Genomic DNA, 27,348 nt, shown 5'->3' with positions numbered 1-27,348 from the left:
GACCTTACACATCCTAGGTAAGCACACTATAACTGAGTTACAAAAATGGCTAAACAACTTTTGCTTTTTCTGTGTGCTATTATTCTTGTTATAGTAGTTTAACGTTTGTAATAACTACGTGGTTATTTTATAACAGAATACATGCACAACAGACACCTCTGACCCAGCTAAGCTGAGCCTTTAGCCCTGACCTAAACGAAATCCAACTTGTAAATTCTCATAAAGTCATCTAGAGAGAAACCTGTAATAATCAGTATCCACCTACAGGGATAAAAGGATGGTGAGTTAGGTCAGATTCTTTTATGATCAGAGGAAAATAGTGAAAAAGCAGAGTATGCTGGGGTTGCTCACTAAAATAAACAACTACAAATCAAGCATTCCTAATCCAAAACTCAAACTATTCCAAATTCCAAAATCTCCATTGTGGGTGCTGACATGATGACCCAAGTGGGACCTTGCGATCTTGGCTTCATGTATAGGGCTACACTCAAAATACACAGTAAAAATTTGCATAAAATTATCTCCAGGCTCTGTGTAATAAAGTGTACATGAAACAAAAATGACTGTCCTGTTTTAACCTGGGTCCTATCACAAAAATATTATTATTCATATGTAAATAATCCAAAATCCAAAAGAAAAGGCCAAAATCTAAAATATTTCTTACAGATAAAGTAACTCAACCTGTGAAAGTGTTACTGTATTCGTCCACTTACAAACTGAGATGGGCATGTCTGTAAGTATGAGGCCAGCCCAGGACTATAGTGAGTTCTGGGCCAGTTAAAGCTACATAGTATAACCTAGTCTCAATACATACATAAATTAATAAAAAGAATTGACATCAGTAATTGTGAGCAATACCATAATTCTCATCAAAGACTATGAAGGTTCATTCAGTCATGTTTTCTCTGTCAGAACCTGACTCCTGTGAAGGAAGTCTTCTAAGGGCTTTTTGCACAGGAGGAAAAAATGAAAGCCTGGAGCTGACAAATCTGTTATTACCTATTCTATCCAACACGAGTCTAATTCAACTGCCTCTACAAATTATACCCAGACTATGCTGAAGTAAGAAGTATTTCAGTGTTAAAAATGCATATCCTCTGGAAACATAGCCCTAACAAAAGCTAAGAATCAATAGCCCACAAATGTAATACATTACTACTGAGTCTCTCAAATGAATCTGAAAAAGATATGCAATAGTAATTAAGAACAGACTATAAATTACAAATAACTTTGAAAAAGTATACTTTATAATTATAATTGTCTATGCCATCTTCCTTAATGATAGGATTTCAGAAAAATTTAAAACTCCAAAGCAAAACAGAAGTCTCACTCCAATGGTGAAATATATTTTGAGTTTCTGAGCCTATTAAAAACTTATTCAAAGGAACAAAACACATTAAAGTAGAGCTACAATTCTATCACACTGCTTTACAGCACAGAAAGTCAGGATTAAAATGTCACACAAAGCCACAGAGAGCTGCATCAGGCACAAGCACTCATCTCCAAGCCTGCTGCCTGGAGTTTGACCTTGGGACCCACACGGTGGAAGGTAAGCACTGCCTCCTGAAAGCTGTCTTCAGACACTCACACCTAAGTTTTTAGAAGATGTTTAAGAGAATGTCACATAATTGCTGAAGTAAATCTTTCAGGAGTTATATATACCTGAAATATTTTCTGTATAACACTCTGTAACAAGAAAATGAATTTTTAGATAGCTCCCAATTTATAAAATATTTTCACTCAAGTGATACAATCCAACTATTTATGAGAAGACAACTGTTATGTGTTATAATGTGCTCCAGTTTGTACACAGAGACACAAACCTTTCTGGTTAACACACGTGTCATCAAAGAAAGAACGGAGAAGTTTATCCGCTCTCAAGCCCTCCTGATGACCTGAGGAAGAATGAGAAAGCGAGGTTTCTTCATTTTCTAAGATGAACCTGGTTGGGTGGCAAAGCTCCTAACACAGCGTTGTCTAGGGAGACAGCCAGCAGTGATGAGCAGCCTGCGTGGACACTGCCTGACAGACACCATCTGACAAGCATCTCAAGTGTTCAGTGAGATTGAGGAAGTTTCGATATAAATGTAGCATAAAGAACAAATGTCCAATGGGTGAACCACACACTAAAAAGTTGGTCTTTACTGATTCAGAGTAGAAAATCAAAATAAACCTTGAGAATGAAGTTGCCACAAAAAGAACTTTCAACAGACACTCAATTTACTAAGAGTACAGAACCTAAAGTCGTTAACAATTTGAGAAAACCCAACTATTAATTCTAAACTAACCAAAGGTAATATGAAAAGGGGCTCTTTGTGATTTCCAAGTGGGTGAGCAAACGAAAGAAGAAAATCACATTCAATGTCATTTTTTAAAAACACTCTAAAAAGAACGTTGAGAGGAGCCTGTTACTCTAAGACTATACACACTGAGAAACAGGATCACACTGGTGTAGGTGAAACTCCTTTTTCAATGAAAAACAATGAATACTTACATTCTAACCCTTGCAACCAACAACAATATATGACTAAGAAGGGAAAAAATTCCTCATGTCTCTTTATGTCCCACTATAAAACAATGTTACATAAAATCGCAAATTCTGACCATCTGTTAAATGGCATGACCAATTTTTAAGTTTTACTTATCATTATTTTAGTGAAGTGACAACTCAGTCTGGGTAACCATACAAATGGTGTATCAAGCAGACTTTTTTTTTTTTTTTAATTTATTTGTTATGTATACAGTGTTCTGCCTGCATATATGCCTGCACTACAGGCCAGAAGAGGGCACCAGATCTCTTTTAGAGATGGTTGTGAACCACCATGTGGTTGCTGGGAATTGAACTCAGGACCGCTGGAAGAGCAGTCAGTGCTCTTAACCTCTGAGCCCTTTCCCCAGCCTCAAGCAGACATTTAAAAGAATAGAGTGGAGAAAAATTTCAATGTGCTACTAAGGAGGGGGAAAGTCTCATAATCCTGTAAGTGATAGCCTATGAAGAACACATGAACAGACAGAGCAAAATATTAGGAGTGGCCATATGTAAGTGGTCTAGGAACAGAGAAGGCAGTCCTTCCGCAGACATACACACACACACACACACACACACACACACACACACACACACACACACACTTATGTCCACAACAGCTTCATTTGTACTAGCTAAACTTGGAAACAACCACAACATCCTTTCAATAAGAGAATGCCGACCTGTGACCTAACAAGAAGAATGGATTGCAGATGACAGCTCTGATTTATTTAAACGTCAAGTGAAAAGTCAGTCTCAAAGGGTCACATATTGTTGTTGCTTTCACTAATAAAACATCCTCAAATTGACCAAACTACAGAGTGGAAGCCAGATTTGAGGTGGGCAGAGGATTATGAGTCGGGTAGGGACTGATTACAATTGTTTACCTCCTGTCTCTTCCCCTTTCTGTTCTTCCTACCACCCACCCAAGAGCCTCTCAGTCCCCACGCTGTTAGCTAGGGGTACTGCATAGGGAGCTCACCCAATGCAAGATGCCAAAGCAGGGCTCGGGGTGTGCATGTCATGGGTAGTGTTTGCCTGGCAGGCTTGTGGTGCCAGATACAATCGCCAGCAAGCAAATACATTTCTTAAAATGTATTTCAAGATGTCAGAATCCAGGCAGGGTAACAAGGTTCTCTACAAGAAAGGAAGCTCAAGCAGTGTGCTGGTTGGCAAACCAGTGGACTCTACAGTGTGACTCTGAGCTGACAGGCGACACTGACAGTGTCACAGAACACAGCCAACAGGAAAAGCAACTGCAGTTCTTTATCCTTGGAATCAACTAAAAATCCATACTTTAAACAACATTATTTGCTACAGCATCCAAACAAAATGTGTTTAATTACACAACACTGAAAACTACAGACAATGCTGGGGTAAATTGAAGAAAGCCTGATGAATTAGAAGCCACTACTGTTTACATGGTGATTATAATCAAACCGACACCTAGAATCAACGTGATCCAAATAAAAACCCAGCTGGCTCTAATCTAAGACTGAGTCTGCATATGGAATACAGGGACATACGCTGTCCTAACAGTTTTGCAAAGAACAAAACTAGAGGGATTACTCCCCCGATCTCAAATTTTCCATGAAGAATAAAGTCGAAAACTGATTCTGACTTAAAGATAGACCCTAAGTCAGTCAGACAGAAAGAAAACTTGAGAGAAGACATACAAAGATGCAGAAAAAGAGAAGTACAACAAATACATTTAATAAAAGCTTTATTAAAATGAGAAAGCACACGCAGGAAGAGTAAGACCATGACTGGTCAGATATTAAAGCTACAAAACATCAATCAACAAGGATAAAGAATGAAGTGTTAACACTCAGTCAACACGGATATAAACTAATAACAGGTTTCACCAAAGCAGCCAGACATGAGAGCTACATGAATTAATTACAAAGCAACCTTGTGGAAAATTAAAATGTTATCTCTTGATGGGTTCTGGATTACATGTAAGCAGCTGTTTGAACTCTGAACTAAAGAGAGAAGCTTTCCCATTTAAATCTTTCCTCAATTAAAAACAAAATGCATCTTCATTCAAAAACCTAGGTTGTCTCCCATAGCCCAGGTATTTAGAACACAAAATTTGGGACTGGAAAGATGGCTCAGGGATTAAGAATACATGCTGATCTTGCCAAGAAGCAGAGCTCAGTTCTCAGCACTCTGCTTACAACTGCCTGTAACTCCAGCTCCAGGGAAGCCTCCATATACAGAAACACACATATACCCTTACATAGTGGCACACACCTTAATCCCCGCACTCGGGAGGCAGAGGCAGGTGGATCTCTGTGAGTTGAGACCTGCCTGGTCTACAGAGTGAGTTCCAGGAGAGCCAGAGTTACAAAACAGAAAGACCCTGTTTTGAAAAAAAGAATGGCACATATACATAATCAAAAATAGTGAAAAGATATTTTTTAATTCATAAAATTTAAAGGCAAGACCTAGAAAATAAGCCTTAAAGGATAGTAACAATAATCTTACAAGCAAAGAAATGTCAAGTAAGTTGGCCATAATAAAAATCATACAAAGAAAGCTTTCAAAAGCAGGCATAAATATACCACGTACAAAAGAAACGAGATGTCATAGTGGACCTGGTGAACTAATGTAGTCTGATTCCTGAGAATGAAATACAAGCCAGGTGGTGGTGCACACCTTTAATCCCAGCACTTGGGAGGCAGAGGATCCCTGTGAGTCTGAGGCCAGCCTGGTCTACAAAGTGAGATCCAGGACAGACAGGCTCCAAAACTACACAGAGAAACCCTGGGGGGGGGGGGGGGGGGTTGACGGGGGATGGGACGGGACGACGGACAGAAGCAAAAAAAAAAAAGAATAAAATATGGGGAATGCAGGAACCGTCTGTGAAAGAAGTACGCTAGCTGTCTGGAAACGAGGAGCCAATGAAGTCATTTTACTAAGGCGGTAAGAAGTCTTATGTCAACTGGAAAGATCACTACAGAAACTAAAAGACAGTGAAGGTTCAGGCTACAGCCTGTCCAATAAAAGTTACTGTACTCTATTGACTGCTGGACACAACCAACAGTATAATGTATGTACTTCTCAAATATCTCAAGGCAGACCACAATCTGCCCATAAGATTAACACAGTAATCAAACAGTATTTACTCTTGACAACACATAAAACTAGAAATCAAATAACAGCAACAAAAAAAAAGTTAGAAAATATCCCTCCATCAAATTCTTGGCAATTAAACTATGCACTTCTAAATAAAACACAGTTCAAAGGAATCAAAGATAAAAGAAAGAAGGAAAGAGAGCCTGTGAACTTCAACATCAAAGTGTGTGTGTGTGTGTGTGTGTGTGTGTGTGTGTGTGTGTGTGACGCAAAGCAGCACTCAGAAGGATGCCCATCAGGATGGAAGCTCTAAAATCAATAACCTGATTCCATTCAAAGAAGACCAGGGCTGGTGAGAGGGCTCTGCCAGGGAAGGCGCCTGCTGCCATGTTTGAAGACCTGAGTTCAATCCCCAGGCCCCACAGAGTGCAAGGAGAGAATAAATTCCTACAAGTTGTCCCCTGACTCCATCACTCACTCCATCCATCCATCCATCCATCCATCCATCCATATCTCTCTCCCCCCCCCCCACCCCCACCCATCCCCCCCCCCTCTCTCTCTCTCTCTCACACACACACACACACACACACACACACACACACACACTAAAAATTACAACAGAAATCGGTGAATTGAAAACAGGAAATCAGGGGCAGGAGAGATGGTTCCGTGGTTGACCGCACTTGCTGTTCTTCTAGAGGACCTGAGTTCAGTTCCCAGTACCCACATCAGATGACTTGACCTGTAACTCCAGCTCCAGGGCTTCAGAGGCCCTCTGTGGTCTCTGTCAGTTTGACAAGGTAAGGAGGCTCTAGCGACCTGCTCTACAACACTGAAAATACAGTTCAGCACTCCTCACAGTAAACCTAAGAATGGTAAAGGTGGTAATAACTCAACAAGAAACACACACCTACAGCCGGGCCAAGAAAACAAACCACTACTGAGCTCAACCAGGAAGAAGCAACACTAAAAGGGTAAGGAAAGAAAACTGCAAACAGCTTTGTGTCCAAAACCTGGAAAAGGTTGACCGAAGTGACCAGTTCCTTGAGACAAACTGCCAAGACTCATAGAAGAAATAGATGATCTGAACAGGGCCACATCTATAAAAGAGAACTTGCCAAAGATTTTCTAAATCTTCCAAAATAGAAAGCACCAGATCCTGATGAATTTTAGCAAGCAGGTAAGAGGGATATGAATCAACTCTCTCCTCTTTTCCAGCAAACAGGAACAAGGACTAGTTCCTAACTCGTTCTGAGCCTTGCAATACCAAACATCAAAACTAAACAATGACATCCAGGCAAAGAAAATTACAGAACACTCTTTCTCATAAGTTGGAGAAATAAAGTATTATCAAATCAAATCTAATAATGTATAAAAAGAGTTAGACTAGGATTCATTAAAGGCATGTACAACTGGCCCAATCAGCAATTCATGTAATCCATTATAAAGGGGTCTCTGCAATTGAGCAGGTACAGCTGGCACATGCATAGATGTGAATGGTTATCCAGTTGTTTACACCATGTTTCAACCCCTGGGATACAGCAAAAAGTAGACAAAACTACTACCGTCTAGAATGCAACACAAGTCTCCATTTCAGGGCCCAACCTCGAGTCCGTAGAAGTGGCAGGCTGGTGATGAAGAAGCGCTTATCTATGCTGAAAACACCAAGGAGCTATGGCTAATGTAAATATCCAGGCAGGGCTTCTGATGATCCTCAAGCAAAGAAAAAGTACAGCATTAATAACAAAGGGGGAAAAGACCCTCAGGATCTAGCACCAGTGAGGAAGAACTAAGACTAAGCATGCGGATGGTTCATCACTGCGTAAAATCAAACAGATAGCTGGGTGTGGTGAAAAGCTGAAGCAAGAGGACTGTCAATGAATTTGAGGCTAGCCTGGGCTATACAGCAAGACTCTTCATCAAAACAAACAAAATACAAATAAATATAAAGGTAAAAGAAGACAAGAAAGACAGATGCCTAAAAATGATTATCGTGGGGCTGGGTAAAATTCCAGCACCAAAGAGGCAGAGGCAGGAAGATATCAGAAAATTTAAGGATGGCCTGGTCCACACAGCAAATTCCAGGCCATCCTAGGCTATATAGTGACAGCTTGCCACAAACAAGCAAACAAACAAATATCAACCAAAAGCAAAAAGCCAAAGAGAACACCTTCAGTGCCAAGCCCTAATGTCTAGGACAGGAAAGAGTAAAGGGCTGATACAGTTTCCAAAGACAGATTTCAACCAAGTGTGTACAAAGCCACGAGGAGGCATCTGGAAAAATGAAAGCAAGCAGCAGTGTACTGTTCTTAGTGCACATGAAGCCTTGGGGTCAATCGTAACAGCACACAAGAACAGGGCAGGAATAAGATGCACAAACACCCCAGAGTGTGACCTTTCTCTAAACACTTAAGGTTCAGACTATGCTCTTTAAGAACACAGATGCTAGGCCTGGCGGTGGTGGTGACCCTTCGAATCCCAACAGAGTCAGGCAGATCTATACAGAGAAACCCAGTCTTAAACGATTAGTCGGGATAGGGATTTAGCTCAGTGGTAGTGTTTGCCTCGCAAGCGCAAGGCCCTGGGTTTGATCCTCAGCTCAAAAAAAAAAAAAAAAAACAAACCATTGGTCTTTAAACTTTGTGATTTCTTTGGTGACTCCAGTATTAACCCTTCTTTCTAGTTCATATCTGAGACAGTACTTACAGGGACGTTAAGCGCATACTGAAGCCCTTGAGGAAGGCGCTCGTGTGTTTCCATCTGCTCCTCATCATTTTTCACTGTCTCCTCATGGACCATGAGCTCATCATGCGATATCATGTCCTGTTGCCTCATTTCGCTGTCTTGTAGCACTTCATCTGCAGCAAGGATCTCCTGGTGAGGCAAGCTTCGATCTTGAAGTACTGACTCCTGCAGTTCTCCAGACACGGTGGACTGGCCAGACACTCCACCCATTCCAACCGTTGCCCTGGAAGACTGCATTTCGTCTATGCCGCCACATTTAAGAAATAATCCTTCCAGTCTGTCGTCAATGTTCATGCTTAAGTATAACTGCCTAGAAAGACCAAGTTCGGCAACAAAGTATAACAAATTAGTTTATATGTATCACTTGGTAATTTTTAATTCAAATTATAAAAGGTATACACACCAAGAGACAGTTTTTACTCATCTAATTCATATAGTTACCAAGATTGACTTCTAGAGGCTAGAAAAGTAAAATGATGAGTTTTATTTTGAAATTAAGGCATAATCCTAATGTATTTCATTACTAAAAATGAACTTTATACAAAATAGACTAGAGGAAGCATTTATAGCTTCAGTTCAAGAACCTTCAGATTTCAACATATTTATTAATTATGGTATCATGAAATGTAAAATGGCGCCGGGTGGTGGTGGCGCACGCCTTGAATCCCAGCACTTGGGAGGCAGAGGCAGGTGGATCTCTGTGAGTTTGAGGCCAGCCTGGTCTACAGAGTGAGTTCCAGGAAAGGAGCAAAGCTACACAGAGAAACCCTGTCTCGAAAAACCAAAAAAGAAAAAAAAAAGAAAGAAAGAAAGAGAGAGAGAGAGAGAGAGAGAGAGAGAGAGAGAGAGAGAGAGAAAGAAAGAAAGAAAGAAAGAAAGAAAGAAAGAAAGAAAGAAAGAAAGAAAGAAAGAAAGAAAATGTAAAATGTCTTGCCTTCCCCGGTACCAGATGTCATCAGGCTAAAGGACATGTGATGGCAAAGAGCAACATTTGATTTACTTTTCAAAATCTTCACAGAGCAAACAACCTCTTAGAGGCCAATCCTTTCCTCACGTTTCTTAGAGAAGAAGCTATCAAACAACTAAGTAACTGTGTAAAGGGTCAAAAGTGGACCATTCTGGCCCATTCTTTGGAAATCTCTGCAAATGTGCTTTATTTCTAAACTACCTCCTGTTTTCTTAGTGTGGAAGGTTCCCACCTCGCAGGAACTTACGCACAAACAAGAGACCTTGAGCTCCAGAAAAGGCGCAAAGCTACACAGAGAAACCCTGTCTCGAAAAACCAAAAAAGAAAAACTGTGTGTAGCCCCCAATCCCAACCCGAGACAGGGTTTCTCTGTGTAGCCCTTACTGTCCCGGAACTCACTCTGAAGACCAGGCTGGTCTCGAACTCACAGAGATCCACTTGCCTCTGACTCTGAGTGCTGGGATTAAAGGCATGCACCACCACTGCCCAGGAAACTGACCTAATGTTTGGTCTGACTATGAATTGCTCCCCCTACCCCAAAAGGCTTACTTATTAAAAAGGTTGATACCTCAATGGGAGTTGTGTTTGGAGAGATTCTTTAAGCTTAAAGCAATGAGACCTAGCTGGTAAGGCATGGGGCTGAGTCTTTGGGGAACATCATCCCTGTCTCCATCAGCCACAAACTATTTAAATAACCTGCATTCAAGAATTAAAAAAAAAAAAAAAAACTTCTCGGGGCTGGAGAGATGGCTCAGAGGTTAAGAGCACTGACTGCTCTTCCAGAGGTCCTGAGTTCAATTCCCAGCAACCACATGGTGGCTCACAACCAAGCATCAGTAATGAGATCTGGCACCCTCTTCTGTATACATAATAAATAAATAAATCTTTAAAAAAAATACTTCTCATTTCAAGATCCTGCCTTTCTGTTTATTTATTGAGCTTGATAGTAACATTATTTCCTATTCTCTGTCACTGATAAATATGGAACTTCAAATGTACATGATGAATCAAAACAGAATATGGTGGGCAAGCTTAGGAACCTAAATATCATTTTATTTTCTATGAAAAGAATAATTTTCAACTTAAGAATATTATTCTCCAAGGGTCAACAATATGTCACCCTTATACCAGAACCCACTGGTCTAAAAGGAAATTTCTCTTTAGGCAGACATTCAAAGGCACTTATTCTGAAAATCAATTATTTCTCTGGCCAACCACCAAGGTGCTAGGGATAGAACCCAGAGGTGTGTGCATGTGAGGTAAGCATTCACCATTGAGCTATATCCACAGACCACCTCACAAATGACTTCTAAACCAAAACATACTGACCAAATCCTTGTTTATTTGGAAGAATTAAGTTGCATTAATCTGGATATTCACAGTTCTACTGTTTACAGACCAGAGAGAAATCTCATTATGAACATAACCTGAAACATACAAGTGTCAAGCAGCCGGCTGGCTGTGGGGCTGCAAGACTACAGTCGAGCACACGGGTGCAGAGGCAAGAGGACCACACAAGTTTACTGCCAGCCTGTAAAGAGAGCAAGATCCTGTCTCCCAAAACAACAAAAAGCCTATGTATGTAGGTGTGCTTGGCGTGTGCCTGTGCCTGTGTGTGTGTGCGCGTACGTGCGTGCGTGCGTGCGCGTGTGTGTGTGTGATGTGCAAACGTAACATATAAGCCTCATGGTATTATCACATTTGGTGAAATGAAGAAGCCCCTATCAATACCAGAATGAACCTTGTAAAGTTTCCACTTCCTTCCTAACAAGTTTGCTATATTCTCACACCCTTCAAAAATACAGTTTTGATCTACTCAAAATTGCTTATTTTTCATTGAAAAAGCAAAATTTCTTGTCTAGTCATACTCTATATTCAGATATATTTCAAATATGACTTTGTTTTTTATTTTGTTTTTTTTAAACAGTCTTTACTCTGCAACCCAGTTTGGTCCTGAACTCATAGCAATCCTCCTGCCTCAGCCTTCTAAGTACTGGAATTACAGGCATGACACTGTGCCCAGCTCTCAGATACACCTTTGTATTAATAAATACTATTTTGCATATTAAAAAGTCTTTCTTGAAAACTACATTGTTAAGTGTTAATATTTTGAAACAGCCTATAAGAGCCATGCTCATAATGGCAACAAGACGAAATGATCTTTCTGATCAGTGCCAACAGCAGCAGAAGATACTGAAGAAATAAACATAATTTTAACAACTATTAATAAAATTATTAATTGGATTTTTCACAGTAAGGGTGTCTATTTTGTAAATAACAACTTAGATAAAACTGACTTTTTTTGGGTTTTTTTTTTTTTTTTTTTTTTGGTTTTTCAAGACAGGGTTTCTCTGTGTAGTTTTGGCGCCTGTCCTAGATCTTGCTCTGCAGCCCAGGCTGGCCTTGAAATCACAAGAGATCTGCCTGGCTCTGCCTCCCGAGTGCTCAGATTAAAGGTGTGTGCCACCACTGCCCAGCAAAAACTGCCTACTTTTAACCATAGAAAAATAATCTATAAATATTTAAGGGAAAAGTTAGCAGATATTCCCACATAATAGGAAAACCTAGGATCTAAGCACATAATATATTCCAAATATTTATCAAAATGTCTTCTAAAACAACACAACCAGAAAACACTGGCACAGAGAAATTAAAACATTACATTTTTGTCAACTGAAACTGCTTAAGAAAGAGGTGTAATTTATCTGTATCAAGGAGGTGGGGGGGAGGCCGGGGGGCACACCAGGCAAGCATCCTGAGCCCTACTTATATATAGCATCCATTACATTTGCCACCACAAACTCAAACTACTGATTCCATTAGAAAACTGAATTCCATCATTCTATGTAACACAGATATGAGAAATACTTCTTTAAACATCCCTAGGTACAATGAAGATATGTTTAATACCTAAAGCTTTGTTTAATGTGCTAGATTACTGACCAGGGTTTATCTAAAAACAGAAAAGGCATAAACTATTTAAAAATCAATATAATTTTATTACTGCTTTTAATAAAATTAAATCTGACACAAACTCTATTGTGACAGACAGCTGGCTGCCCAAACCCAAACCAAAATCTATTGTCTTCTACCTAATAATAAGAATAAGCTACCGCCTGGTGGTGGTGGCGCACGCCTTTAATCCCAGCACTCGGGAGGCAGAGGCAGGTGGATCTTTGTGAGTTTGAGGCCAGCCTGGGCTACCAAGTGAGTTCCAGGAAAGGCACAAAACTACAAAGAAACCCTGTCTCGAAAAACCAAAAAGGAATAAGCTACCTGATAGGGGCTAGAGAGATGACTCAGTAGTTAACAACATAGGCGGTGGTGGCGCACGCCTTTAATCCTAGCACTGGGGAGGCAGAGGCAGGTGGATATCTGTGAGTTTGAGACCAGTCTGGTTTACAGAGTGAGTTCCAGGACAACAAGGGAGAAACCTTGTTTCAAAAGCCAAAACACAGCTCCTCTTATGGAGGCCCTGGGTTTGATTCTCAGCACCCACACAGTGGCTCACAACCATCTGTAACTCCAGTTCCAGGGGATCTGATTCCATCTTCTGAGCTCTATAGGCAGCAGGCAAGGACATGGTGCACATATATACACAAAGGCGAAACACTCATAACAATAAATAACGACAAAAAAAACCTTTCAATTTTATGGGGCACACAGCTGCCAAGATAAACCTTATTACCCAGCCTCCCTTGCAGGTGGTGATCAAATAACGAAGTTATAGCCAGTGGGATATAAGTGGAAGAGATACATACAATTCCTTTAAAAGCAAAGCAAAAGAGAGCTGGAGATGGTTTAGCAGCTAAAAGCACTGACTGATCTTTAAGAGAACCTGGTTTCAATTCCTAGCATCCGCACATCAGCTCACCACCATCTGTAACTCCAGTTCCAGGAGATCTGACACCTGCAGGCACCAGGCAAGCACATGAATTACAGCTATGCATGCAGGGAAAACACTCATACACATAAAATAAAATAATAAATCGCAAAGTGCTCCTCAGTTTCTTCTCTCCACTGGCAGGCACTATAGTAACCACACTCAATGGGTGGAATCTAAGTATTATTAATAGGGACTGGAGAGATGCTCCAGGGGTCCCTGCTGCTATTACAAAACCCTGGGCTGGATTCCCAGCAGCCACGTGGAGGCTGACAACCACTTGTAGCTCATTTCAAGGGAACCACTGCCCTCTTCTGGCTTCTATGGTCACTTCATGCATGGTGCATCTACCCACAAGCTGGCAAAATGCTCATACACAGTTAAAAAAAAAATCTTTAAAAATTTTTTTAAAATATTCAGAATAGCAAAGGCTGAGGGTATAACTCAGTGACAGAGTATAATGCACTTAGAATGAACAATGCTCTAGGTTCAATCATCCTCAACAATCTACCCTACCCCACTGCCCAAAGAAAGCACAGTAATGCCAAGCAAAGGTACCCTGGAGCATCACAACTGTGGACCCTCCATACAACCATGAGATAGCTTACAAAGATTTTAGGTAGATTAAACCATATTTCTACAATTATAAACCTATCACAGTAGCCAATTCATTCTCTCCCCCCACCTCTCTCTTAAGGTTTATTTGTTTTTGTAAATGAGTGCTGTCTGCATATATGCCTGCCTGACAGAAGAAGGCATCAGATCTCATTACAGATGGTTGTGAGCCACCATGTAGTTGCTGAGAATGAACCCAGGTCCTCTGGAAGAGCACCTAGTGCTCTTAACCCCTAAGCCATCTCTCCAGCTCCCCAGTAACCAATTCTATATGCTAATATATGCTACATCAGACTGCTTGCTTATTTTACTACAGGTAAACACACAATATGTACACATTTAAAGCACTATGTTATATTAAGTTTCTTTTCCTTTTGTTGTGATACAATACTCAGACAAAAGCAACTCAAGAGAAAAGGGCTTATGCTGGCTCACAGTTCACAGTGGGGACATAGAGGCAGGCCACTGACTATGCTAATCCTCCTACATCCACTGTCAAGCACTGAACAACAAAGAAAGCACACTAGTTGGTACTTAGCTCACTTGCTGAATTTTACACAGTATGGGACTGATTCCCTATTCATGGCATGGTCCCATCTATAATTTCGATGACTCTTCCCACATCAATTAATCCCCACAGACATTCTCAGAGGCTAACTTTAACTTTAATCTAGATAATCCCTTACTAGTAAGCCTAAAGGCTTAGCTTCTAGACAATTCTAGATTCTAACAAGTTGACAACATTAACCATCACTTACATTTCTATCAATATTTCAAAAAATACATGGTAGATACAATTATATTAATAGTCTAAGTTTCTTCAGGCATAAAAAGTTTCTCTAGACATTCTGGGAAATGTTATGTTAGGAGAGTGGGGTAAAAGTGTAATCTTTGTTTAAAATATATATATATATAATCTTTGTTAAGGAAGATTAACCAAGAGAACTACTACTTAAATTTCACTTATCATTACACACTATATTAATCAGTTTTATTTTTAAAAATCTCTTAGGAATTCAGGCATAGTGGTGCGTTCTTTTAATCTAAGGACTCAGGAGGCAGAGGCAGGTGGATTTCTGAGAGTTCCAGCACAGCCAGAGGTACATAGTGAGACCCTGTCATGAAAAACAAACAAACAAAAAAATAAAATAAAAACTCTCTAAAGAAAAATATTAAAGTCTCCTCCAGATATAAAAATCCAAACTGAAACTATTATATAAACCCAACATGAAATCTATCATCCCACAGAAAAGTATCATCCAAAGAAAACTTACTTAACACAGTGGGTTTAAGGAGACATTCAAAACACTTGGCCAGTCCAAAACTCTACATCAGTGAACTATACAGTTAGAACGGCTTCCTCAAACTATGTGCTGTTCTTATTCGTGACTTAATTAAAACAGTTTAAAAAATAACTAACTAGAATGTCCTTTTTCAAGATTATCAGAAATAAGTTACCTGAGACCGAAGTAGAAATGAAGACTTCAAGGAAAGGAATGCTGTTGAGCGGGGAAAGAAACCATGGTTGAGTTTCTACCTTTCCCAGGCTCCAGAAACCCTCAAGCTCCTCTCAGTCACTTGTGCCATCCAATTCCTAAAATGAAACACATACACAATAAGCAAACGATACTACATTCAGAGAGGGACCAATACTGTGACACAGTATGTGCAAACTCTATGAATACCCAGGGACTATCTGGAAATCTAATGAGCCATATCTGAATGAAAACATACTGACTTGGTTTTGTTTGTTTGTTTATTTGTTAAAGATTTATTTTATGTATATGAGTATACACCTGCAGGCCAGAAGAGGACATCAGACACCATTACAGATGGTTGTGAGCCACCAAGTGGGTGCTGGGAATTGAACTCATGACCTCTGGAAGAGCAGCCAGTGCTCATAACTGCTGAGCCATCTCTCCAGCCCTATTGACTTGTTTGTTAGGAATGAAACCGAGAAAATACAATTGTGGCAGATTGGAAATGAGAAACAACCCCGGCTTTTTAAGAAATAATTTACCTTGGGGCCAGAAAAAGGGCTCAGGAGGTAAAGATGCTTGGTATCAAGACTGATTGTCCTGAGTTTCATTCCTGGAACCCACCTGGAAGAAGGGAACTGATCCCAGCAAGTTGTCCTCTGACCTCTACAAGTCCTCCCTCCCTTACATGTTATGTGCATGAACAGAAGATGGGTGGGTGGGTGGACGGACGGATGGACGAATGGACGGATGAATAAGATTTTAGGCAAATATAATTTGCCTAGATTAGGAATCTACAACTCTGAAATATAAAATAGTGCATCAAATTTCTACTAAAAGATAAGAAAATGGAAAACAAAGATTAAGCACCCACACAAAGACACTAGTCATATCTACTTTAGGTCTGAGGACTGGTGCGGTAGTGTACACCTTTAGTCCCAGTACCAGAAAGGCAGAGGTATGTGCATATCTGTGATTTCTAGGCCAGCTTGGTCTCAAAAAAAAAAAAAAAAAAACCAAAACCAAAAACAAGTCTAAAGTGAAAGAAGTAAACAAATGTAGGTCTCAAAAATATCAAGCACAAGTAGTGTGTATATTCACAATAGAAGGAGTACTATACCATGCTTAAAGTCATATAAGCATCTAGATATACAAATGTGATCATCAGGGTAATCTTAGATGGAAAAAAAAAACACTGAAATAATCATTCAGAAAATGAAGAGCACAGGCTATGCACAAGAAAACTTTCTGACAGCAGTACTTCTGAGCAAAGTACCAAACTAATGACTATGAAATTTCCTATCTTAGAGTCCATGGACAGTGTGCACTGGACTTAAAAAACAGCCTACAACTATACACGTATCCCACAGCACAAAGATAAGAATGGTCTTGTCCACTTAAGTACCAAACTAATGACTATGAAATTTCCTATCTTAGAGTCCATGGACAGTGTGCACTGGATTTACAAAACAACCTAGGACTGTACACATTTCCCACAGCACAAAGATAAGAATGGTCTTGTCCACTTAAACAAGACGAATAGTAATTCCCCAGCATTCAGGAAACAGAGGCAGGTGGTCTCTCTGAGTTTGAGGCCATATATATGAGTTCCAGCCCAGCCAGGGCTACGGTGAGGCCTGTTATAACAAACAAACTTCTGAAATTTTTGTAGTTACTGAAAATTAAAGACAGACCTCTTCGTACTTAGTATTCCATTCCTAAATTTTCCTGGATGTTTATGCTTATTTTTCCTAAAGCAAAAAAATGTACAAAACAAAACACTCTTTTCAACAGAACTGTTACCATATATAAACAATACTAAAAACAACAACTACATGAGAAATGGGGAGCAACAACAATCTAGACTTGCAATCTTATGTCTGTATAACATTCATCATGCAAAATACTCATTTTCAACAATCGTAAGATACTTAAAAATAGGGTTGGGGATTTAGCTCAGTGGTAGAGCACTTACCTAGCGCAAGGCCCTGGGTTCGATCCCCAGCTCAAAAAAAAAAAAAAAAGATACTTAAAAATAATAGCAAATCTAACTTATACTACTGGGTCCATACTAGAGTACTTGCATAGTTTCTACTGAGGCCGAGATTCACCCCAGTATGAACCAGAAAATGTTAACACAAACTAGGTGTAGCAGCTCATTCCCTTTATCTCAGCACTTGGGGGAGGCAGAGGCAGGCAAATCTCTGGGAGTTCAAGGCCGGGCTAGTCTATATATCCAGTGACAGGACAGCCAGAACTACATAGAAAGACTGTCTCAAAAAAGCAGTAAGGAAGGAAGGCAGGCAGGGACATACACACTCACCAAAAGCAACAGGCAATATAAAGTGTTTCTAAGTGCCCTCATGGGTTGGTTTAAAAAAAGATTTCAAAACATTAAGTTAAATGAACTTAATTCATGTTTCAACTTTAACTATGAAAACAATCAGCTAACAAGTAAAATTCTCAATAAAGCAAAGAAATTATTTCAAAGATCCTAATGGAAATTTGGGGGTTGAAGAATATGGTTATTGAAAAACAAAAATGTATGCCAAGTATTCAAAAGCAAATTCACAATTGCAAAAAATAATAAAAATAAAACCAGTAGCCTTAAATGTACATCTATAGAAATTACCCAATCAGGGTTGAGCAGATTGTTCAGCGGGTAGGGTGCTTGCTGCCAAACCTGGTGAGCTGAGTGGAAGGAGAAAGCCAACTCCTACAAATTGTCATGTCTTCCATACATGCAACCCCTTGCACAAACAAGAATAAACAAATAAATAAATGTAGTGCCTTAATCTTTATAAAAAATAATGGGAGGGAGGGAAAGAAAATTACTCAATTAAATACAGAGAAGAAAAAAATGAAGAAAAGAGAGCCCAGAGGTATGTGAACCAACATCCTGCTTACCAGTGTTTCTTAAGGATGAAAGAGAAAAAGAAGTAAAGTTTAATAAAACGGAAATAAGCTTATAAATCCAAGCTCAATGAACATCTACTACAATAGATATACAAAGGCCCATTCCTGAGTCCATCAAAATAAAACCACTGAAAGTAAACACAAGGAGAAAAGATCTAAACTGGAGGAAAAGGGCAGTGTGTGCAGGAAGCCAGGTGGTGGTCTGAATGAGAACGGCCTACAGGCTCACGTCTGAATACTCGGTCCCCAGTTGGCAGAACTGTTTAGAAAGATTAGGAGGTGTGGCCTTGTTGGAGAGACATGCCACTGGGGGCAGGCTTTGAGGTTTCAGAGTAAGCCATTCCCAGTGTATTCTCTGCCTCCTGCTTGCTGTTGGAGATGTGAGATATCACATCTGCCTCCATGTGTTTGCGCCACCATCCTGGAATCTAACCCTCTAAAACCATAAGCCCAATTAAATGCTTTCTTTGTTAAGTGGCTTTGGTCATGGTGTTTTATCACAGCAATAGTAACTAATACAACTATCAAGAAGATCAGTGATTAACTTCCAACCATAACAACAGAAGTTAGAAGATGGTGGATCACAGACTCACAGCGGGGAGCTGGAGAGAAAGAGAGGATATATATTGCTTCTGAACACACTCTCCAGCAGAAACCACACTATTAACAATCTCCAGCAGACTATCCGCCAAAGTGTAAGACATTCTCCAGTACAGACACTATACTAACCAGTAAGACAGCCTCAGTAAAATTAAAAGGACTCAACTCCTACAAAATACATTCTCCAATCCTATGAATTTTAATCAGATAAATAAAGGTTCTATGACTTTTTGTAACTTGACTTGTTTAAAATCTAAATTTATGAGTTAGACATGGGAGCACACGCCTTCAACCCCAGCACTCAGGAGGAAGAGGCAGGGTTCGATGAATCGAAGCCAGCCTGGTCTCCACAGCGAGGTCAGCCAGAGCTACATGGTGAGACCCTGTCTCACAGAAATAAACAAAAATAAAATCTGAATTTACAGATATCTTCATGTAAGCAACAAATGCAAAGATCCAGCACCACATTTTTCCAGGATAAGCCAATTGTCCGACTTGTTACCAGGTAATTCGTTTCTTTTGTTTGTTTGTGAAGAAGAGAGCCTTTCTGTCCACATTGTTCAAATAAAGCTGGTGGAGTTGGGTGCTTTGGAGGGATTAGTCAAAGAGACAAAATTCCATCTCCTCACGACTCCTCCAATTCTTCCTTGGCATTGCCTTGGGTGGGGCTGCAGGAGCAGTCATGGCCACCGCCACAAACGCAGACGGATCAGCCAAGGAGGCCTTGTAGGTTATTATTTTTTTTTTCTACATTATTTTAAACATTAAACTTATTTATTAAGCTATCTCCTTTTTCCTAGACATGGTCTCAAGGAGCTCAGCCTAACCTTGAATTTACCATGTATCCAAAGCTAGCCTTGAACAAATCCTGCTCCTGCCTCTACCTCCCAAGTCCTGAGATACAGGTAGACATCATGATGGGTAGCCCATGTACCACATTTCCTATGTTTCTACTTCTGTGATCTACTGCTGACTTTTTAAGTGCCACGGTTTACTAAATCTGAAACTACTAGTATTATACACACTATTTTATACCACCAAGAGAGGAAAAGAGTGTCAAACTAGGACAGGTTAGGAGTTTGAGTCATTCTCAGAAATTATAATGTAGAGGGAAAGTATAGTCATATACTCAAGGATGACAATCTCTTCAAGTTTATGCAGAATTCTCCACTCCACATTTACCAGAGCCAAGAAGGATAAGAAACATCTAACAATGTAGAAAAAAAAAAATAATAAGCTTCTATAGGACTGAAACCAAACCAAAATCACAAGAAAAGCAAATACTAAATAAAAATAATTTTCCTAACATAATGACAAGGATCCTACCCCTAATACACAAATATACAAAAAAGAAAGTATAAAAGGACTTCCACACCCCCCCAAAAAAACCCGACAAATAAATCATTTGCTAGTGTTATCAAGAGACAAACCGTGTTCACACTGATAACCAGTAGTAGTGGGCATACACGATAGAGGTACACACTCATCCAAGCTGTCAATCAATCATCCACCACTCTTGGACCCAACAATTTTCCCTTAGAAATTTAGGCAGTAGAGCCTGGAGAGATGACTGAGCAGTTAAACTGCTTATTCCAAAACCATGATGACTAGAGTTTAGAACCCACACAAACCAGGTATCCCTCAAATGCCTGCAACTTCAGCCCCAAGGGTCTCAGAGACAGTAGCCTACCCAAGCAAACAAAGCCTAGGTTCAAGGAGAAACCTAAACTCAAAGGATAAAGCTGGGGGTGATAAAGAGGAATACTGATTGTCATCTTCTGGCCTCTGGGCTTGTATACAGAAGCATAAGCACCTAAGGGCTAGTGTGCTCACATAGACAGATCTGCAGGCTAGTATACTCACACAGACACACACATGCACAATGGGAAAAAAATGCTTATAAAAGGAATTTAAACTGTAGGTACATTAAAAATAGGTACAAAGATACGTCCAAGAATTTGCACTACATGAAAAACTCTGAAAACCTAAATAACAATGTCGGGCAATAGTATGGAACGCCTTTAATCCCAGCACTCAGGAGGCAGAGCCAAGCGGATCTCTGTGAGTTCGAGGCCAGCCTGGTCTACAAAGTGAGTTCCAGGATAGCCAGGACTGTCATCAAAACTGGTAAGATTTTCAATCCTCAAGTTCTAAAAGAATTCTCAAAACAAATTTAAAAATTCATAATACAACTTTAAAATTCTTATGACCATTAATAAGTGACGTGTTACAAGCCATGTGTGGTGCACACCTTTAATTCCAGCAGAGGCAGGCGGATCTGAGTTCGAGACTAGCCTGGTCTACAAAGCAAGTTCCAAGACGGTCAGGGCTATATAGAAAAACCTTGTCTTAAGAAAAATAAGTGCTCAGGTTGGGGATTTAGCTCAGTGGTAGAGTGCTTACCTAGCAAGCACAAGGCCCTGGGTTCAGTCCTCAGCTCAAATAAATAAATAAATAAATAAATAAATAAATAAATAAATAAATAAGAATGAGTGAATGAATGAATGAATGAGTAAGTGCTACTGGCAGATATACAAACGCCATGTTAAACATTTCACTTTCTTTCATGTTGTCTGATAAAGGCACAGGTTTAATACAAACACCAAGATAGGCTACAAAGAAGGAAAAGGATCAACTGTCCTCCTAACAAAGGAATTGGGGACTAAATAAGCAATCTGGTTAAATGAAAAGCCAATGGGCTTCACCTTCCAAGTCAGTACACTAACTCTCTTCAGTGTATAGCTACGCAGAAGATACAGCACTGGCCTGCTCTTCTTGAAAGCTTATGTTATGCATAAGCAGCAGAACGAGGCTATGCAGGGAATGAAGAGTAGCTGTGAGAGACAAAACAATGCTGGATTACCTCCATAAAATGTGTCAGGCAAATGCCCATCCCGCCAGGTCACTTAGCTCAATTTCCAAGCCACTGATTCTTCTCTTCTAGTCTGTAAAGTATAAAAATACAAATTAGTCACCCAAAAGAATCAAATTAAACACATTCTCACAGCTAGGCAAAAGAGTTCTAATTAAACGTGAAAAATCCAACAAAATTCTTTTCATAAGTAGATGCTATTGGATTAAACATAATTCATAACTAGAGCTTCAACTACAAAGGCCCATCAGCACTAACTGATTATCAAAGATGGTAAGTTACACTTTTTCAAACTTCTAGTTAAGAATTAATACGTCTTGAAAGTTAGGACAATAATTTTGAATCATTTTGAAGTAGAGGAAGGAAAAAGGCACAAATGTGTTGCTGATACAAAGAGACTGAAGCAGGAGGATCACAAACAACTTGGGACAACTTGTCTCAAAAAGAAATAAAAACATAAAACAAAACACACTGATGCTCTCCATGCACTGATTACTCACAGAGTACTATTTCTTGATAAAACCCCACAGCAACACTGCCTCTTGCTGAAATGGCTAAATGTATTAACAATGTAGTGTGGGGACTGGAGAGATGGCTCATTGGTGAAGAGCTCTTGTTGCTCTTGCAGAGGACCCAAGTTCATTCTCAGCATGCATACTGGGAAGCTGTAATTCCAGCCCCGAGGGATCCAATAACCTATTCTGGACCCCACAGGCACCTGAACTCATATCGCTCACACACACACCCACGCATACAAAATGGTGGCTCACACCCATATTCCTATCATTCAAGAAGCTGAGCCAGACAGATGCCACCATGGCCACCAGGGGCTACATAGTAAAGTTAAAGCCACCCAGAGCTATATAGCAAGATCCTGTCTTAAAAAAAAAAAAAAGCTGGAGGGGTGGTGGTGATGATGATGATGATGATGACGACGACGACACGGGGCAGGGAGTTGTGAATGTACCTGTCTAACATCCATAAAGCCCTGGGTTCATTATCCAGAACTGTGTAAACACAGCATGATTGTACAAGTCTATAACCCTAGAACTTGAGGAGGGAAGAGATCAGAAATCCAAAGTCATCCTTGAGTATATAACAAGTTCAAGGCCATCCTAGCCTATATGAGACTTTGGTTATTCACGTTCTCTTCCCTTTGTTCTCCAAAAAGAAAATAAAAAACAGAAGAATGTAGTTTGAGAAAGTGTGTATGTGTATACACACACACACACACACATGTTGTAAGGCAAATATTATTTAATAATGTTAAAACATTACTTGGATGGTTTTTAATTTACATGTAATAATCAACTTTTTAGAAAAAACTAAAAAAAAAAAAAATTAGCATTCCATTTATACTGTACTGACACAGGACACAGATCCACTTTCTTTACCTCAACTAGAGTATCTTTCCAGGTATAGGAAACGAATGCCATGAAAATTAAAAGCTGAATTATCAGAAATACAGACCAGGCCAAAAGTAACTTTATATTCAGAAATAACAGATGTGGCATTTCATGTGTCAGCCTTAACACTAGGGTACCACCAGTGCATGGGGCGTATATACATGCACACGTGAAAACCCAAAGCTTTTCATTCACTCTCCACTTCATTTACTGAGGCAGGGTCTCTGAACTGAACCTAGAACTAGACAATTTGAATAGTCTAGCTAGCCATTTATCCCAGGGAGCTCTTATCTCTGCCTCCCAAGTCCTGGGATTACAGGCAACCACCATGCCAGTACTGAGGTCCTCAAGCCCTTCACCTACTGAGGCATCTCACTACTTCCTAACCCATTCTTAAGCCCTGGTACTTGGAAATAAATAAAAGCCATCAATGCAATATCTACAAAATAAGCAAGTAATTTAAATTTCTGTTGATATGAGTAGCTCAGCTGCTGACCTAGTTATAATTATTTTCTCAATTTATTTTAAAGTAATTCATTTCATGGCACATTAATGTAGTTCAGTGACAGAGCACTTGCCTAGTACACTGAACACCCTGAGCTCTTGTGACAAGACTTTTCCTTGGGAGACACAGCACAACACACACACACACACACACACACACACACACACACACACACACACACACACCCCTACTCACTCCAGATAGAAATCCTGCAATATATATCAAAGCACCCTCTCCCCAACATGGGTGACTTTAAAGGAAGTCCCTGAAACTGACAAGATTAACTAGGCCCCTCCCTAAAGACTCTCAGACAAGACAAGCTGCAGAGACTACTGAGACCAGACCATCTGTAGAAACCTGCAGAGCTACATGAAAGAAATTTAGACCAACTGAGGCACCTGGAAAGGATACTCTCCCATCTGTTGAGCTGCCTGCAGGCTGTGCAGTGAGCTCCAGGTTCCCAGCTTTTGTGAGCAGTCAGCCATGCTTGGGATGGGCTTTGGTGATGCAGCTGTCTTTGAGTTATTTCTGCTCCTTTGAGTAACCCCTCACCTGTATTCATAAGTAACCCCAATAAACTCATCGGTTCATCAGACACCATCAGACTTTGGTAGTATCTGTACTTTGGTCTGTCATGGGATCCCTATCTGGGGTGAGTAGGGGTGTGTGTGTGTGTGTGTGTGTGTGTGTGTGTGTGTGTGTGTGTGTAGGGGTGTGTGTGTGTGTGTGTGTGTGTAGGGGTGTGTGTGTGTGTGTGTGTGTGTGTGTGTGTGTGTGTGTGTGTTTGGCGTCTCCCCAGGAAAAGTTTTGTCACACAACAGCTCTGTCCCTGGAACACCACCACCACCACCAAAAGTTTCTAATAAGCTCTTCATTGCCTGCCCCAAAGTCAAGCACTCAAAAGAGCCTATAAGTCAGTCCTATCAACTGCACCTCTTACTACTGTTGGAACAGAGTTCTACTATGCTACCCAGACTGACCTCAAATACCTAAGCTTAAGCAATCCTCCTGCTTCTGCCTCCAAACATTAGAACTTTAGAAACATGTTACTGTGCCATACACAAAATATGTATTTCTACAGTAACAGAACAGAAAAACAGAAGCCATGAAATTCAAAACTACGCTAAGTATCTGCACTATACTACACTGTCACTCACTAGTCTAGTCTATCCTGTTAGATTACATCCTGTTTCTACATTCATCACTGTATTCAGTTTTCACAACTGCTAACATAGCTGCATGGCTAAATATAAAAAGAACCCTGGGGCTAGGCTCTGGACTGTGTAACATGGACAAAGAACTGAACACTAGTATGCACATTCCCCCGTTTCCTGACCATGGACGTCATGTGACCAGCTGCTTCAAGCTCAGCTGCTCTGACCTCCCTGTCAGGGTAGATTGCACCTTGAACTGTGACCCCAAAAGCAACTCTTTCTCTCCTAAGTTGCTCTTGTCCTAGTATGTTGTTATAGCAACAGGAGGGAGGAGACTAGACAGTGTGTCCATAGGTGTCTACAGTCTTGCAGTAGTGAGTACACACAGCAGGTGTTTGGGGTAATAAAGTACTAAGTTGTATAACAGAAGTTTAAGCAATTTATCACAGGAAAATCAAAATGAAAGCGATTACTCTCCCTTTGCTAACTTTTCAAAACCAAAAACAAGGGTGACCTTTTAATGTTGATCTCACATACAAGATACAGAGAACATTACTTAGAATCTGCTGAGCAACATTCCCAGGTATCCAAGAAATAAATCTGTAACTGATACAAAAGTTGAGTATCTCTGATGTGAAATTCAAAATGCTGTAAAATCCCAAACTTTTTGAGTGGCAATTTATTTTATTTAAAAAAAAATCCATACCATAAAACTTTGTTATATGCACAAAATTGTATTTTTAAATACTATATAAAACTGTTGTCAGTTTATGTACATTAGGTATACATGAAAAATGAATGAATTTTATGTTTGGATTTGGGTGTCATCTCTAAGATATCTCATTACATGTATGCAAATATTCTCTCATTTGAAAGAAAGACAGACAGACACTCCACCACCTAAAACACTTCTGGCCCTAAGTATCTCAGATAAGAGATAGTCAATCCATACTGTTACTAGTCATTACTCATACTTCTACTCACATTTTACAAGTAAGATTGAAGGCTCACTATTTTATTAAAAAATACACAACTAGCAACTAGGAAGTGGCACGATTCCATGTTCAGAAATTTCCCTTCAAAGGCTTCTGGTCTTTTTTTCAGACAAGGTTTCTCTGGGTAGCCCTGGCTGTCCTGGAACTCACTCTGTAGACCAGGTTGACCTCGAACTGAGAGCTCCACCTGCCTTTGCAAATACACCATGATCAGCCTTAGCTATGTAAAGAACAGTTCAGTCCTTTCTAGCTTAAAGCATGATGTGAAAAATAATTTATTACTACAGAATTTACTTTACAGTGCTTATTTTAAAAGAATAACAACTAATTTCAGAAGTTTTTATTTGCGGTAATATTTTATGATAAGATCTCTTATATCCAAAGAGACTGGCACTGTTAATAATAGGCACTGAGGTCATTTAAGACTTAAGACTGATATCCTGCTGTGTATTCAGCCTATTCGCTTACCCTGCCTTTAAAGAAATATGGAACCAGCCCTCCTTGCCTTGGATTTTCTGTGTAATCAGCTTTAACAACCTAACATAATGCATAGCTTTAATGTTAAATTATGTATTCTTCCATGCCACTGACCCACAGAAAAATGTGTGTGAATGTGTGTTATGATAATCATTTGTTGAAAACAGCACATTTTTCAAAAATGATCTTATACAGCACTCATCATCCCCAAAGGCTGGAACAGGTATTGCCTGATAATGAACGTCTGTAGTACTGTTTGCTAGCTGGACCAGCTGGGTCGACTGGAGCGACTGAATCCTGTAACAGAGACGTCTGTAAGGTGCTCCTCCTTCCTCCCATAGGATGCTCTCTTTGCTGTCAGTAGAGACAGAACAAAGCCCTCTGTTAGGGGGGACAGGACAGTCAGACATCAGGCAGGCACAGACAGACACAGACAGATTACAGACAAGCCAGAACCATAAACTACAGATGAAAGATGCAGGGGAAGAAGTGAAGAATCCAAACTTGTGCTTCCTCTCACTCAAACCAAACCAAGAGGAAGTGCTTTGCTTTCTTTCCTTACTGAGACAGACACATTCTGGTGCCCCTGAGACTACCTTTCATGCACTTAACTGACAAAATTCTCTTTCAGCCACATTTTAGAAAGTGCATGAACTTGGAATAGATAGGAAGTTTTGGGTTTGGGGATGTTCGTTTGTTTGTTGTTTGTTTGTATATGCCAGATGCTTCTTGTTTGGTTCCAGAAAAATCAGATTAACTTCTACAGCTAAAAGAAATCCCAAAGTATATCTGTATGTTGTTTATGGAGATTTCCGGTCTACCAATTATGGTATAAGCTATTACTAAAAACAGTATTTTTCAAACAAAAAAAAAAATCAACCATTATCCACATGAGATACAGAGTGATTGTAGTGGTTCAAACCCATAATCCTGCTGCTAGTCAAACCTAAGGAGCTAAAAGCCATGTGTGTAGTGCATATCTACAATCCCAACACCGGCAAACAGAGGATCCAGGAGGCTTCCTGGCCATTTAGTCTAGCCAATCAGTGATCCATGGGTCCTAATGAGCAATCCTATCTTACAAAATAAAGCGAAAGGACTGGAGATATGGCTTAGCAGTTACAAGTGCT

At 39.9% G+C, this 27,348-nt stretch overlaps 1 protein-coding gene across 4 annotated transcripts in view; it reads right to left on the bottom strand.

Annotated features, from left to right (window-relative positions):
• Znf148 (zinc finger protein 148) overlaps positions 1-27,348 on the bottom strand; it is a 117,492-nt gene that overhangs the window by 52,540 nt on the left and 37,604 nt on the right. For all 4 annotated transcript variants that reach the window (XM_036203982.1, XM_036203979.1, XM_036203981.1 and 1 more), the window contains 3 exons: positions 21,673-21,754; positions 15,274-15,409; positions 8,312-8,660 (listed from right to left, as the gene is read on the bottom strand). In XM_036203982.1, the coding sequence (XP_036059875.1) occupies positions 8,312-8,644 (333 nt within the window). In that variant the 5' untranslated portion in view covers positions 8,645-8,660; positions 15,274-15,409; positions 21,673-21,754. The remainder of the gene's footprint in view (positions 1-8,311; positions 8,661-15,273; positions 15,410-21,672; positions 21,755-27,348) is intronic.

Source organism: Onychomys torridus, chromosome 12 (genome assembly GCF_903995425.1).
Source record: "Onychomys torridus chromosome 12, mOncTor1.1, whole genome shotgun sequence".
Taxonomy (NCBI): Eukaryota; Metazoa; Chordata; class Mammalia; order Rodentia; family Cricetidae; genus Onychomys; species Onychomys torridus.
This window is presented reverse-complemented; position numbering and strand designations above follow the sequence as displayed.